This window comes from Ambystoma mexicanum, chromosome 6q (genome assembly GCF_040938575.1).
Source record: "Ambystoma mexicanum isolate Mex_15411 chromosome 6q, UKY_AmexF1_1, whole genome shotgun sequence".
Lineage (NCBI taxonomy): Eukaryota > Metazoa > Chordata > Amphibia > Caudata > Ambystomatidae > Ambystoma > Ambystoma mexicanum.
In genome coordinates, this window is record NC_090937.1 from 7572965 (window position 1) to 7588344 (window position 15380).

Consider the following 15380-nt stretch of genomic DNA (forward strand, 5'->3'; position numbering starts at 1 on the left):
AATTCTGCTGGAGGCATATGTTATTTTATTTTTGGTATGTTCCATTATGTTCCATATGCTGTGTTATTGAACTGTTGGTGTCTTAAATATACAGTTTGCACTTCTTATTTATTTTTGAATGTAATTTATTTATATGCTGCTCTTTCAACATGTTCAGTGTTTTTATTGCATGACAGAACAATGTAAGATACCCCCTGAGTTTTTGGATAGTGTTGATGTTGACCGAGTCCATCCGTGGACATGCGCACAGTCCGCGGACATCAGAACCACTATCGTGGGATAGGGGGTTCATTATGTTCTATGTTACATGTATATAAATTAAGGGAATCCTACTAAAAACCTATCAAATTCATGCTATCTATATCTATATTCAGTGAAAAAATATTTTTTAAGAGTATATTATGGTTAAGTTGCGCTACAAAAAACCTATGAAATTCAATGAAAAAACTTTGTTAAAGGGACGGTATGGTTAAGTTGCGCTACTAAAAACTTATGAAATTCAGTGAAAAACTTTGTTTTCATGTGTATTAGTCTTAGCAGTGCATGGTGGTGGCGCGAGTTATGGTTGCTTAGTTTACCATAACTAGGCGAATTTCTAGGGTTTTTCGGTTTTACTTAAAACCATAACATCCATTTAACAAAGTTTTTTCACTGAATTTCATAGGTTTTTAGGAGAGCAACTTAACCATAATGTCCCTTTAACAAAGTTTTTTCATTGAATATATACATATATAGTTCACACAAGTCTCTAGGCTCGGCTGCAACTCTCACTGTCTCTGTCTCCACCGCCACCGTCTCCAGGTTACACCTACATTTCACAGTATCTTTGGCATGTTTGGCAGCAAAAAAAAGAAAGTACAGCTGAAAAAAGCCATCTGGAACCCAAATCACTTCAAGTTTGCACAACAAAAAGGACAACTGCATTGCGCGACCAAACCCCTGCAGCGCACAGCACCATTGCCCGCCCTTTGCAGCCTGGGCATCGCCATTCTGGGATGCAGGCGAGGATTAAATGGGCTCCACTGACACACAAGAGCAGAGGGAAGGACTCTGAGAGCAACCACACCTGCAGCGCTAACACCGTTGTCCGCCCTTTGCAGTCCAGGCTAAATGCAATTGCCATTTGCCACATCAAACAAATATTCTGTTTCTCAATACCCATTACTTTTTTCACCTCGTTATAGTCACCACATGCGACAGAATTAAAAAGAGATGCACTCTTTTGGGTGGTGGTTTGGTATCTTGTACTATCTTTCTGTGTGACTGACGTGAATGTGTGATGTTAAAGCCGTGATGATGCGCAGAACCTTAAGTGCATTTTAACAGTGAGCGTTAGTTGTACATGAATGCCTGCCTTGATGATGACTTCCATGATGCAACTTCCACTGCACCATGTAACGTAATGCCATAAAGGAAGAAGTCGTCCCTTTACACTCATGAGTCTTCTGCTTTATCTGTATTCATTCTGCATATAGTATATTGCAACAGTGTGGCTGCAATCTCATGCAGCTTTTCAAAACACATACCCGATTTATGTTTGGCCTTTTAATCATGACACTGTATAAATAATGAAAATAAGTTCAAAACATAAATCATTCTGGGACACAGTCATCGAGATTCATTTGCAGAAAGAATAATAACCTCTATTAATACATAATTACCAACCTGTTGTTGAGCGCTAATGGTTTCCCCTTGACTTCGGGTGATATTTTCGGTTGGAGGAAGAAAACCGAAGCTATTGCAGATTGTATGATCACAAGCACAACAACCAACGTAATTGACAGGCTAAAACGAAAACAATGTGCAGAAATTGTTTAAAGAAATTAGAACAATGAGGGCTCTTACAATCAACATGTTCCCACCAGGTCAATCACAATGATGCTGTTGCAGAGAACACAGAATACATTTGATCTGAATGACTAGGTAGCCTTGAAACAGTGATGTCTAGTGACTATATTTACTCCAAAATACCATCATAAGTGATACCATACTTGAACATATGACGATGTTCTGTTGAAAAACTGAAATAAAGTGAAGCAGGACGTATAGTCTCCTTATTGTGTTATTCTCAGATAAGTTCCATTCCAGCAACCCCCAGTGCCTCACAACCACCAGCTCCTTCACGAGAACTAATTCAATGCCCAACCATTGTGAACATTCGCTGTAACCATGGAGCTATACACAATACATCTCCTCCTCTTACTCATATAATAATTACGCATTATTTCTCATACAAGCCAATCTTGCCAAATTCCACACCTGACCTCCTCCCTCCCTCACTGCCCCTTTCAACACCCCACTCACTTGCACAGGAGCCGAATACAAAGGATCACCCTTTCTTTTCACGAGTCCCTTTTGATACAAATCCAATCAACCTGGCATATCTCTGCAGCACACTGCCCAGTCCTTTTATTCTCCACAAATACCCAAACACTTCTCCTTTGATCCATCCATCTCAGAAGATCCTCTGCCACATGATAAGTCTCCCTTGCCCTTCCTAGCCTGGCATGCAATACTTTGCATTCCCTTTTCTTCCCCATATCCAGGGCCGGTCTTACACCGGATTGCACCCCAGGCAGGAAGCATCGTTGGCGCCCCCGTCCCACCCCTGACCGCTTGGTAAATGGACTGGCTAGTACCCCATCATTTCCCTCATCAGCGGGGCATTAGTGGACCATCTTTAGATTTCTAAATTTGGGCCATGGTAAGTCCGGCAAAGACTTAAAAGATGGCGTCCAATCTACACTCCTAGAATTTGCACCACTGAGCTTTAAACCTCTTTGGCTTCTGTGTCGCCCAATAGTGTCAACATTGAATCCGATGGGAGCTCAAGGCAGGGATGTCCTCACTTACACTGGGTCACTGATTCCTTACCAAAACGCTGGGGCCCGGGGCATGGCCAACACACGCACACCTGCCACATGCCAACCAATCCCCACACCCAATCTCCTTTATTTTATAAACAATTTGGGCTTTTCCCTTGAACTCCCTTCAAGGGGTGCTGCTGCTCGTTGAATATTTCTTTAGGTAGACTTACCTTTCTCAATGTGTTTTGAGAAAGCCCCCTTGATCCAATACATGCTGGCCCCCAACCTCCCTGACTGCCCTCATCTTTTGCCTAATTCAGCTTGTTTTACTTTCACCCCGCACCACCTTTCCATGGTTACAGCCCACAATCGGCCCCTCCCTTCTGCTAAAGTGAGACTGATAGGCAGAGATTTCTGCCAGGAATTGAGGGAAAATTCAGTATGGAGGCAGGGCTGGAATCATGCACCGGGGTCTCTGTGCTGGGTACAAAGGAGTGGACTAAGAACCAAAAGAGGCCCTGGATTCCTTTTTTTGAAAGCGAAATTGCATCTTGATTGTGCTGCACACAGCAATGCAGCACATTCTGCATGCCCTCAGAAAAACGGCCCATGGTTCACAGACCCCCCCACCCACTGTCCGTGGGAAATCGCCAGACTTACCTGTCGGCCAGTCCGCCACTCTTAGGGTACAGTGTGCAAGAACCCTGCCCTTGGGACAGGACGAGTGAGAGAGCACCCTGCACCCAAGACAGGAGTCACAGAACACCCTGCACCCAAGAAAGGAGACACGAGGGGGTACCCTGCACGCAAGACAGGAGATGAGAGGGAGCACCCTGCACCCAAGACATGATTCAGGCTGGGACCTCAAAGGCCAGCTGAGCTGGTGCAGTCAGTCACACCTCTGGACCTGGAATGCTAGTGTGAAGCCAGGTGCACGTCAAGCGGGTGCCTGTGACTGCTGGTTGCATGTGATTTACTGAGCTGAGATATCGATCCAACCACATACGCCATGACTCATCTGGTCGAGTGTCATTCAGTGCCACTGCAAATTCGACAGGCCTGGGGCAGACTGAGACATGAGGGAACAGCGCCCTGCACCAGTGGCAGATTTAAGGCAAAGGGCCCTATGGGCAAAAATGACAGAGGGCCCCAAGTGGGCAGGGCATGGAGGCAGAGCCTAGTGGGCAGAGTTGCACAATGCTTAACTTTGGGGATAGATGATTGATTCATTTTTTAAAGTTTTTTTTTTACAGTTTTCTGTGTGTGGGGGTCTGACTCTAGCTAGATACAGCGGGGCATCCTCGCCAGGTTTTGCTGTCAATGGTAGTAATATTGAATGATTAAGCCTGAAGCTAAATTTGGAAATGATAGCGTTCAAGGCAATGGGCAATGGGAGAGGACATTACAGGAGGTGATATCATGGTATAATTCCTATCATGCAGATCCATTTTGTGCATGTCGCTGGTGTACTTAACCCACACATTTGAAATATCATTAAACATCACAGATGCAATTAAAGGAATATGCCCAAACTATCGAGGTGTTATGATTGGTTATTTATAATGTGCTTAATACCGAGAGGTTTCTAAGCGCAGACCCGAGATCGAACCTGTGTTGCTCTGCGTCGTCTTGTTTCCAAGGCGAGCACGTTGCCCCTTAGCTCTTCTCCTGAGACTACAATTATTAGATATTAATAATAGTGTCCATTCATATATTGCACACCACAAAATTATCTTGGTTTGCACAGAAAAACCTGGCGTCCAGGATGGGGAAAATAAATGTTTATTCACATTCTTTTGCTTGACCCGTTTCTATAATGTGTATATATTGTCAGGTTCATTTATCATGTGATTTTTTGTACTTGTCAACGCATTGCTAGACAAATAATAATATACCCTTTCAATTACCACACCTTTAAAATACTGATATGAAGTTGCATAACTGGGAAGATTGTGGCTTTAATTTTCACTACCTAGACAAATAATAATATACCCTTTCACTTACTACACCTTTAAAATACTGATATGAAGTTGCATAACTGGGACGATTGTGGCTTTAATTTTCACTTCCTAAATGGTAAACTATAAGTCCCAGAATGCAAGTTAATGCCAACCTGAAAAATCTGGTTAACCCACTGTACTTTCAGTGATTTAAGATCTGTAATAAAGAACTTGTATAATAAACTCAGATATTGTTTATAATACATATGCTATTGGTTCCGAAACTGAATCTGCGATTTGTTGATGTTTAGTACACCGCACTGGATTCCCAGGAAACGCCACTGGACATTTCCACATGGCTACACAACCAGCCCGATTTCCTTCATTTTCTGGGTGAAGGTCTGCCATGAAGGCCAGGATCAAAGCTTGAGTGAACACCACTTGCAATCAACGGCCTGCACTTAAGCAATATCTGGAAACGTTGAGCTGGTGGCATAACTCGGGCTTGTTATCTGACTGACAGTTAACCGTCTCATTAGGTCTTAGCTCTGGGGTTTACTGTCAGTGGGAGGTCTATGAGCAAACCTCTCCATAAGGCAGATGCACAGAGTGTGGTGAAAGCAAACTCGGTGGGCTCATGCGCCCACGCCTCTACAGCACTCCCTGCCTGGACAGTGTGAGAGAGGCAGTGTCTTGGCAAATATGAGGGAGGGGGAATAGAGTGGACTGTAACCCAATGAGCGTTTTGGCATTACAATTATCTAATTCCAGGGGTTGCTGAGGGTACGGCTGAGGGGGAGAGGTTGTGTGGGTGCTGCACGGTTTTCAGGGAAAGAACAAGAAGAGCAGGACATTTGGAAGTAATTCAGTTGTTATGCATGGGGCGTGTGTGTTGTGGAAGGGGTTTGAATATTGTGCAAGGGACGCAGAGGCTGTCGGAGGTATGTCACAGGTGTTGTCAGGGATATAACAAATGAGCCCCAGGCTGACAACCAAAAGAGCACCAGGCTGCCAACCAAGGGTAACATGGAGCCGTCAAAGTCCAGCACAGTGGAGTGCCCCCTGCTGCAGCTAAAAGCGTGCTCCCCCTCTGAAAGCACACAGGACTTGGGGGCCCCTAGCAGTGCCTGTGGGGGCTGCAGGGCCCCCCTTATGCCAATGCTGATGGGCTGCCCTGCACCACCCAAGCGAGCATGGTGAGATCCGATTCCAGGACTGGCTGTCACAACCAAATAAAGGGAGGCTTTTTCATTGGCTGTAGCAGAAAAGCATGTGCAATACTGTGTTGTTTCAGCCTACGATTTTAACGTAATGATGTACTCCGCCTCTCAAATATAAGTGCACAGGTGCCCTGCTGAGACTGGGAAGGGGCAGAGCAGGGCACAGGGGCAGGAGACATGAGGGAACAGCCCCCAGCACCGAGGGCAGGAGATGTGAGGGAGCATCCTGCACCCAGGACAGGAGGCGACACACTTACTTGCTGCTGCACACTCACTCGCTTTCCATAATGTCGGGGGCGACACAACAACACCAGCCCCCAATCAATCCTACTCAGTGCGCAAGCGCCACCCGGAGCCCAGGGTCAGGGGGGAAAGTAATAGAGCAACAAATGTTGCTAATTGCCATTGCCCTGTCCTGCCTGAGGGCCGAGGCTGCAGCCTGCTGCAGCAGTGTGCTAACGTGTATTCTAGCGCTGCTAGAATACACGTTTGTTTTGTTTCGCAATTCATATCATAACATTATTAAAATGAATGTTGCAGGCTGCTGGTGCGGCGCCCCTAGAGGCTGACTGACGTCAGGCAGCCGCCTGAGCTGCCTGACACAAAGACCGGCCCTGCCCATATCAACTCAAAAAGGATGATCCTTATGAGCATTATGTACAAGCATTATGTATACAAGCATTAGGACATATAGCCACTCACTCAACCCAACCTTCTTGTCCTGGCCACACACACCAGCCATTCTAATAGTGTACATGACATATCTATTCACCATTTCCACCATATAATACATTTCTGGGTCATAGGGAGCAGTCCTTTTGTGTCTTATTCCAAATCTCCTCAAATATTCTGCAAAAAATCTGCTAACAAACTGCCTACTATTGTCCGTCAAAATGCTACTTGGAAGCCCCTCCTTCTCAAAAATGGTTTGCAAAAATTCCACCACGACCACACCAGTTGTATCACATATAATTTTAAATTCTGTCCACCTTGACAAAAGATTGACCAATACTAAAATAACATTTCCATGGAATCCACCTAGATCCACTGACCCCAAAATATCCAGAGCCAAGTCGCACCACACACCATCCGGTGTGCCTGACTTAATCATGGGCTGCGTGGGAGCTACCACACTCTTACCCAACTTTTCACATTCAATGTACTTACTCAGACACTCCTCAATTTCCCTGTCAAACACAGGCACCAGTTTTCAGCCTCAGCACACTTTTTTTTTTTGACACTTCCATGTGTCCTTCGTGGGCAATCTCAATAAAATGTGTTGCACAGACGTAGGCACCACAACTCGGTCCCACCTGCACAACAGACCTCCGTCCACACATAGCTGCGACCGGAATTCCCAAAACACTCTTTCTTCTCCTTTGAGCATTTTCTTATCCGGCCATCCACTTCTCACAAATTCCACGACTTTACACATCACCTTTTCTGTTCTCATGGCCTCCATCCACTCATCCCTTTTTGTGATTCCCTCATGGGTGACAACATCCATGTCTGTCAGCTCTGGCTAAGCTCCTTCCTCCTTTTCCCCTAATCTTGACAAATGAACTACACGAACCTTCTCTCTCCCAGGTATCACTAGCATCACAAATGTGCGGCCCTGTAACCTGGCCACCCAACTCGCAACTCTCCTAGATAGCTTGTCTAAACCTTGGCACTCAAAAATCACCTTTAAAGGCTTCTGGTCAGTCCGGATTACAAATTCAGCACACCATACACCGTTTTTCATGGTCCATTGACATGCCAAGGCCTCTTTTTCCAAAATGGAATAATTATTTTCTGCACCTCTCAACACTCTTGTTGCGTGCATAATAATTTTCACTTCCTTCTCATAGTCACTTTGTGACAATAAAGCACCTATTACATTATCAATGACATCAGCTGTAATAATTCACTTCTTGTGGGTATCAGTCTTGGGAGGATAGCTTAGGGGCAACATGCTCGCCTTGGAAGCAAGACGACATGGAGCAACACATGTTTGATCCCAGTGTCAGCGCTTAGAAACATCTGGGTATTAAGCACGTTATAAATAACCTATCATATCATATCATACTGCCCCACTGCCATCGCCATGTCAATTTCCTCTTTGACTGCCTTAAACTCTCCTTCGCAAAATTGATCCCATGCAAATTCCACACTTTTTCTTTTAATAATGACCTCATCCTTACCACAATGTCAGCAATATTTCATATCATTCCCAAAAAAGCTCTCAATTCTCCCTTATCCTTAGGACTCATCACCCAATTTATGGCATCAACCATGTCTGCCTCTTGTTTAAGACCCAACATAGAAATCTCATGACCCAGGTATTCAACAGAACGTCTCCTGAATGTACACTTTTCTTTTCTGAACGTGATACCTCTACTTCCCAATGTATTTAAAACTCTCTCAAGTGCTTCATCATGTTCCTCCATTGCCTCCCCACACCAAAACATCATCTTGGAAGCAATCCATGCCACTCTCATCTTTGAAATGTCTTTCCATCACATTTTGCAACACAAAGGAAGCAGTTACTAATCCAAACAGCATTCGGCAGAACTGCTATATCCCTTCATGGCTAATGAATGTAGGTCATTTTCTGGACTCCCACACAGGCTTTATCAGATGGTAAGCAGAAGCCATATCTAGCTTGGAGAAAAACGTTGCCTTCCCTATCACAGCAAGCATTTAAGCAATATTTGGAAGAGGGTGCCTCTCAACCATCACACATTTGTAAAGCTCTCTCAGGTTGATGCACAACCTTAACCCGCCACTGGATTTCTTCAGGACCACCACCAGCAAAACCCATTTAACACTACCTGCTGGTTCAAATACCCAGACTTCCAAAAGCTCACGTTTGACCTCATCTCTTAACACTAAAGGTACTGGATGTAGTTTTTCTGCCACTGGCACACTCCCTTTCTTGAGAACTATTTTGTGTTTCATAGCCTTCACCCATCCAATCAAATCAGCAAACAAGTCCTTAAAACGGTTCCATGTGTTAGTATCCCCACAAAAATATCGCCATACAGAAATATCGCCATATTTTTGTGGCAATATTAAGGCATGGAACCTGTGGGGGACACCCCTGCAACTCCTGCATTATTTTTAAAGGAGCAGGGGACACACCCACAACCCCCACTCCTAAAAACCCCAAAAATGATCCCCCCAAAAATATCACCTATGGACGTTCCAGATGACCATATATACGCAATATTTTTGGTGGGGATAATATGTAGTGATACCCTTAAAACACTCTACACAAGACACATTAACGTGTAACACATGTTCTTCTGTATTGGGATCCAGCCTAATCCCTAATTTCTTTTGTTTTCTGCACTCTAACAGTGTCTCCGCTCTTTTTGTGACATAAATCTTTCCTCCAGCCTCTTTACCTTTGAATTGCAAACTGACAATAAAATAACCTAACAGCTCAATCCGATCCAAATTGTAAGCACATGGTCTTATGTCTGGCAGCAAAGCATCACTGAGTTTACCCCCTACAACACTCTCATAAACCTCCCTCGACATCAACAATATCTTGGCACCAGAATCACCCATCAACCAAACTTCTTTATTATTCACTAGCACCTTGGCAAAAGGGCTCTCATATTCTTCATCATCCATGCCATGCACCATATTAACAGTAATAACACCTATTTGCTCATCATGATCCCCAGACCTCATTCTGTTTCTTCACTGACATATAACACTTTCTTTCCTCTCCCAGAGAAATTCCTACACCAGTTTGTGTAATGGCCCTATTATTTACACTTTGAACAAGTTACTTTTCTGCCCCGACAGGCATAAAAGCTTGTAAAATGGGTTGCACACCAGAAACACTGGGGTTCTTCCGCCCCTTGTCTTGGCCCTTGTCGATTGTCAGAAGATCCTCGTGGGCACGTCGGCACCTCTTTTTGCTTTTTCTTCTCCTTTTTCTCAGATCCCACCTTCAGAATCTCTGCGCATCGCTCTTTTCCTTCAGCCTTTGCCAATTTATCCACAAACGCCATGGAGTGTTCAACATGTTTTTGCGATACCAATCACTTCGTCCAGGGTGGGATAATCTCTTAGACATAACTCCTCCCTAATCTTATTATCAGAAAAGTGTATCATAAATTGATCTCTTATGTGCTCGTCCAACATATTGCCAAATTTGCATATTAGAGCCAAATGCCGAAGGTCAATGATATATTCCTCCAAACTTTCCCCTTTCTCTTGTACTCTAACACCAAAATTGCACCTTTCCAGTACGGTGCTAGTTTTGGGGTTAAAGTGAGCATCCAACTTTCTGAATGAGATCTCTAACTCATTTGTCGCACTTGCCTCTGACCCATCCTCCAATTCAGGCAATGTCTCATAGCCCAGGAAGTGCATCAGAAGGGACACTTTCTAGTCTGTGGTAATTGTATTTTCCATAGGCAGCGTACGTATGCAGCCAACACAGTTCTTAAGGTCTCTTAATTGTAATCGATTGCTCTGGCATTTATTCTTGCCTTCCTCCCCTTACCTTACTGGTAAACCATCACTGCAGCTTTTAGTCTCCTGCTAACCCAACAACCAGACTTGGTTTGCTGGCAGTTACGTGTGTCCACGGTGTCCCCTGGCAGTACAGGGATGATGTCATCGGTATCCACTTGCTATCACTATGAATGGTCCACACCACGTCCTGACCTCATCGTCCCTCTAATTTTGGAGGAAACACTCCAGATTAGAACAGACCGCTGTGGTCCAATTGCACTGCACACCTCTTCACTCATTTGTCCTTGTGCTCGCATACTTCCAACTGGCACCCGGTGCAGCGGGGCGGTGAGTCAGCTCCCGACCCTCAAGGCTGGCATCATGATACACCGGGACCAGGGGTTGGCAACACAGGAGCAGGGCCGGAGGTCACCAGTGGTGTTCCCCTAATCGCAAATGAAATAAAGTAGGGAGGAAATCAATTAAGAGTCTTCTTATTGCTTTGTTCTCATATAAGTTCCATTGCAGCGACCCCCAGCTCCTCATGACCACCAGCTCCTTCAGCCACAGTCAACTGACTTCACTAGAATTTCTTCAACCCCAAACATTCTGAACATTCCCTGTAACAATGGAGCTATACACAACAAAAACCTTAAATCACTATCACTAAAACTATTGGGTGAGCGTTGGATTCCCTTAACTGGGCAGAATCTGATATAAATCGGGCAGTGGGGATTGGAAGGTGAAAAACAGGAAACCAAAAAGGGTTTGCAATGAGAGAAATACCCTTGACCTTTTCGGCAAGAAACCGTTACTTTCATGAAACCTTTGAGGCAGAAATCATAAGGCCAGGAAACCAGACGGAAGAAACCTGCACTGTGTGTCAGAGATGCCCTCCTGCGCTACTGATCAAGGCAGGGAGGAGCAGTAGTAGCCACTGTGGTACCGTCCTTGGCTCCTAGAACAAAGAAGTATTAAAGAGATCAGCATAGCCGGTGAGTTGGGGAGACCAATGCAAGACTGGTCTGTGTTGAAGTCAAGGTTGCAAGCAGCATCATTGTAGAATGAACATTGTTAAACACGTGTGATGAGTGACGCGAGTAAAGCTAAATGGCTGATGAATGTTTGAACCTAAGAAGGTAAGATACAATACCATTGACAGAGCGGTCCGGCACTGTGAATATGCTCGATCGAAAGTCTCTGTAAGGTATCCCTACAAGAGAAATGAAAGTAGATGATGTTGTGTTAATCAGGCATATTCATGCTCATTATGCCAATTTTGATGGATTCTCGTAAAATGCCATTAAATGTCTCAAAATCCAAAGTTTTGATCTATCAGCATAAAAGTATAAACATATTCTGTTTCATATTGCTGATCAACCTCCTTCAAGAGGCTATCATTTTGACTACCTAAAAGTAGGGTTTTGATGGGCATTTCATATAGTGAAGACTGCCATATGAATGTAAAAAGCCAGCAATGATGTTTTATGCTTCTTAAATAAATTTGTAGTGGGAAATGTATCGCTGCCATAGAGGATTGTGAAGCCAAATGCTGTGGGCTTGTATGTTATGCTAATGCAGTTTGGGCTTTTTGATCAGTCTGGCCCCTTGACAAGATCTATCGCTTGTTTTTGAGATCCCTGTTAGGGATACAATCATCTATACCCAGACAGCTTCTGTATTTGGAGACTTACAGGCCGATTCATGGAATTCCTCACAAAAGTGTCGCACGCGGCTGGCGCACAGCGTGTCCGTGCGAATGTCTGTGCCAGCCACGTGCGATAAAATCAATTTCCGCGCACAGCGTATTCATGGATTCTCGCCATCAAAAGCAGACGTGGCGCAGAGTGGCGCAGCGACCCTGCAGCAGCGCCAGTTACGCCCCCAAGAACGCCCTCGCGCAAGGAAAAGCCATCAAGATCTCAAAACCATCGCAAAGGGCTGCGCCAACCCTGTACCAGTTTACCGGACTGGCAAACAGCAAACGCAAAGCGGGGAACGTGTATTACGGGTTTCGGGGACACGCGTGCGCAAGAAGTCTCACACGCGATCTGGCCTTGGGGAGCGTGTGCATGTATTTCAGAGGTGCGCGAGAAGTTTCACACGCGAACGGGCTGGGTGCGTGTATTTCAGGGGTGCGTGAGAAGTTCCACACGCGATTGGCCTGGGCGCGTGTATTCCAGAGGTGCGCGAGAAGTTCCACACGCGATCGGGCCTGGGGGAGCGTGTGCGTGTATTTCAGGGGTGCGCGAGAAGTTCCACACGCGATTGGCTTGGGCGCGTGTATTCCAGAGGTGCGCAAGAAGTCCCACACGCAATCGGGCCTGGTGGAGCGTGTGCGTGTATTTCAGGGATACGCGAGAAGTTCCACACGCGATTGGCCTGGGCGCGTGTATTTCAGAGGTGCGAGAGAAGTTCCACACGCGATTGGCCTGGGCGTGTGTATTCCAGAGGTGCGCAAGAAGTTTCACACGCAATTGGCCTGTGCGCGTGTATTTCAGGGGTGCGCGAGAAGTTCCACACGCGATCGGGCCTGTGGGAGCGTGTGCGTGTATTTCAGAGGTGCGCGAGAAGTTCCACACGCGATTGGCCTGGGCGCGTGTATTCCAGAGGGGCGCGAGAAGTCCCACACGCAATCGGGCCTGGGGGAGCGTGTGCGTGTATTTCAGGGGTGCGCGAGAAGTTCCACACGTGATCGGGCCTGGGGGAGCGTGTGCGTGTATTTCAGAGGTGCGCGAGAAGTTCCATACGCGATTGGCCTGGGCGCGTGTATTCCAGAGGTGCGCGAGAAGTTTCACACGCGATTGGCCTGTGCGCGTGTATTTCAGGGGTGCGCGAGAAGTTCCACACGTGATCGGGCCTGGGGGAGCGTGTGCGTGTATTTCAGAGGTGCGCGAGAAGTTCCACACGCGATTGGCCTGGGCGCGTGAATTCCAGAGGTGCGCGAGAAGTCCCACACGCAATCGGGCCTGGGGGAGCGTGTGCGTGTATTTCAGAGGTGCGCGAGAAGTTTCACACGCAAACGGGCTGGGTGCGTGTATTTCAGGGGTGCGCGAGAAGTTCCACACGCGATTGGCCTGGCCGCGTGTATTCCAGAGGTGCACGAGAAGTCCCACACACAATCGGGCCTGGGGGAGCGTGTTTGTGTATTTCAGGGGTGCGCGAGAAGTTCCACACGCGATTGGCCTGGGCGCATGTATTTCAGAGGTGCGCGAGAAGTTCCACATGCGATTGGCCTGGGTGCGTGTATTCCAGAGGTGCGCAAGAAGTTTCACACGCGATTGGCCTGTACGCGTGTATTTCAGCGGTGCGCGAGAAGTTCCACACGCGATCGGGCCTGGGGGAGCGTGTGCGTGTATTTCAGAGGTGCGCGAGAAGTTCCACACGCGTTTGGCCTAGGCGCGTGTATTTCAGAGGTGCGCGAGAAGTTCCACACGCGATTGGCCTGGGCGCGTGTATTACAGAGGTGCGCGAGAAGTTCCACACGCGATTGGCCTAGGCGCGTGTATTCCAGAGGTGCGCGAGAAGTTCCACACGCGATTGGCCTGTGCGTGTGTATTTCAGGGGTGCGCGAGAAGTTCCACACGCGATCGGGCCTGGGGGAGCATGTGCGTGTATTTCAGAGGTGCGCGAGAAGTTCCACACGCGATTGGCCTGGGCGCGTGTATTTCAGAGGTGCGCGAGAAGTTCCACACGCGATTGGCCTGGGTGCGTGTATTACGGAGGTGCGCGAGAAGTTCCACACGCGATTGGCCTGGGCGCGTGTATTTCAGGGGTGCGCGAGAATTTTCACACGCGATTTCAGCAGGGTACGTGTATTTCAGGGGTGTCGGGGAGTCCAACATGTGATTTGGCAGTGTGGGTCCTCCCAGGTGTCCCCTGTACACCCTCCACGGCCCCTGCAGGCAGCCCACACCACAGGGGACTACCCTGCATCCCTGGTCATGTCCCGCAGGCAGCCCACCCAACATGGGCATGCCCCCCAGCAAAGGCACATGTCTCCTTGCACCACTGATCACCAACTCATGTCCCCTTGCACTCCCACCCCCAGCATTGCGGGGCACCTGCCAGCAGGCCCCCACTCATGTCCCACTCATGTCCCCCTGCACCCCCACCCCCCAGCATTGCGGGGCACCTGCCAGCAGGCCCCCACTCATGTCCCACTCATGTCCCCCTGCACCCCCACCCCCCAGCATTGCGGGGCACCTGCCAGCAGGCCCCCACTCATGTCCCACTCATGTCCCCCTGCTCCCCCACCCCCCCAGCATTGCGGGGCACCTGCCAGCAGGCCCCCACTCATGTCCCACTCATGTCCCCCTGCACCCCCACCCCCCAGCATTGCGGGGCACCTGCCAGCAGGCCCCCACTCATGTCCCCCTGCACCCCCACCCCCCAGCATTGCGGGGCACCTGCCAGCAGGCCCCCACTCATGTCCCACTCATGTCCCCCTGCACCCCCACCCCCCAGCATTGCGGGGCACCTGCCAGCAGGCCCCCACTCATGTCCCACTCATGTCCCCCTGCACCCCCACCCCCCAGCATTGCGGGGCCCCTGCCAGCAGGCCCCCACACATGTCCCCAGCCAACATGTCATCACAATCTAGATCCCTGGCCCTTATGGTCAGCCTCCAAATGCAAAACACCCACTTGAGTATTGCATCCACCCACTTAGAAATGGCAATGACATGATAGAACCCCAATAGCAAGTTTGGAAATGAACACATGGCCCTCACATACACCCAATGGGTGTCAGTGAATCTCAAAACCCATATCATGATATGCATGATACCAATGAGATGATACTACACATTGAAGTTTGATGAAAAAAATGTATTAAAAACAGCATAAATGGAATTAAAAATAAACAAATGACAATGGGAATCAAAAACCAAAAGCAGCATGTCCGTAAAATAATGAAAAACGACAAATCATAATCCAAAGGAAAGGTGTCCAAAGTCA

General features: G+C 47.4%; 1 protein-coding gene across 1 annotated transcript in view; it reads right to left on the reverse strand.

Moving 5' to 3' along the window:
* The window catches only part of LOC138515709 (stimulated by retinoic acid gene 6 protein-like), an 859180-nt gene that overhangs the window by 181461 nt on the left and 662339 nt on the right, over positions 1–15380 (reverse strand). Inside the window, exon 15 of the mRNA XM_069630368.1 lies at positions 1666–1785. Coding sequence (XP_069486469.1) covers positions 1666–1785 — 120 coding nt within the window. The remainder of the gene's footprint in view (positions 1–1665; positions 1786–15380) is intronic.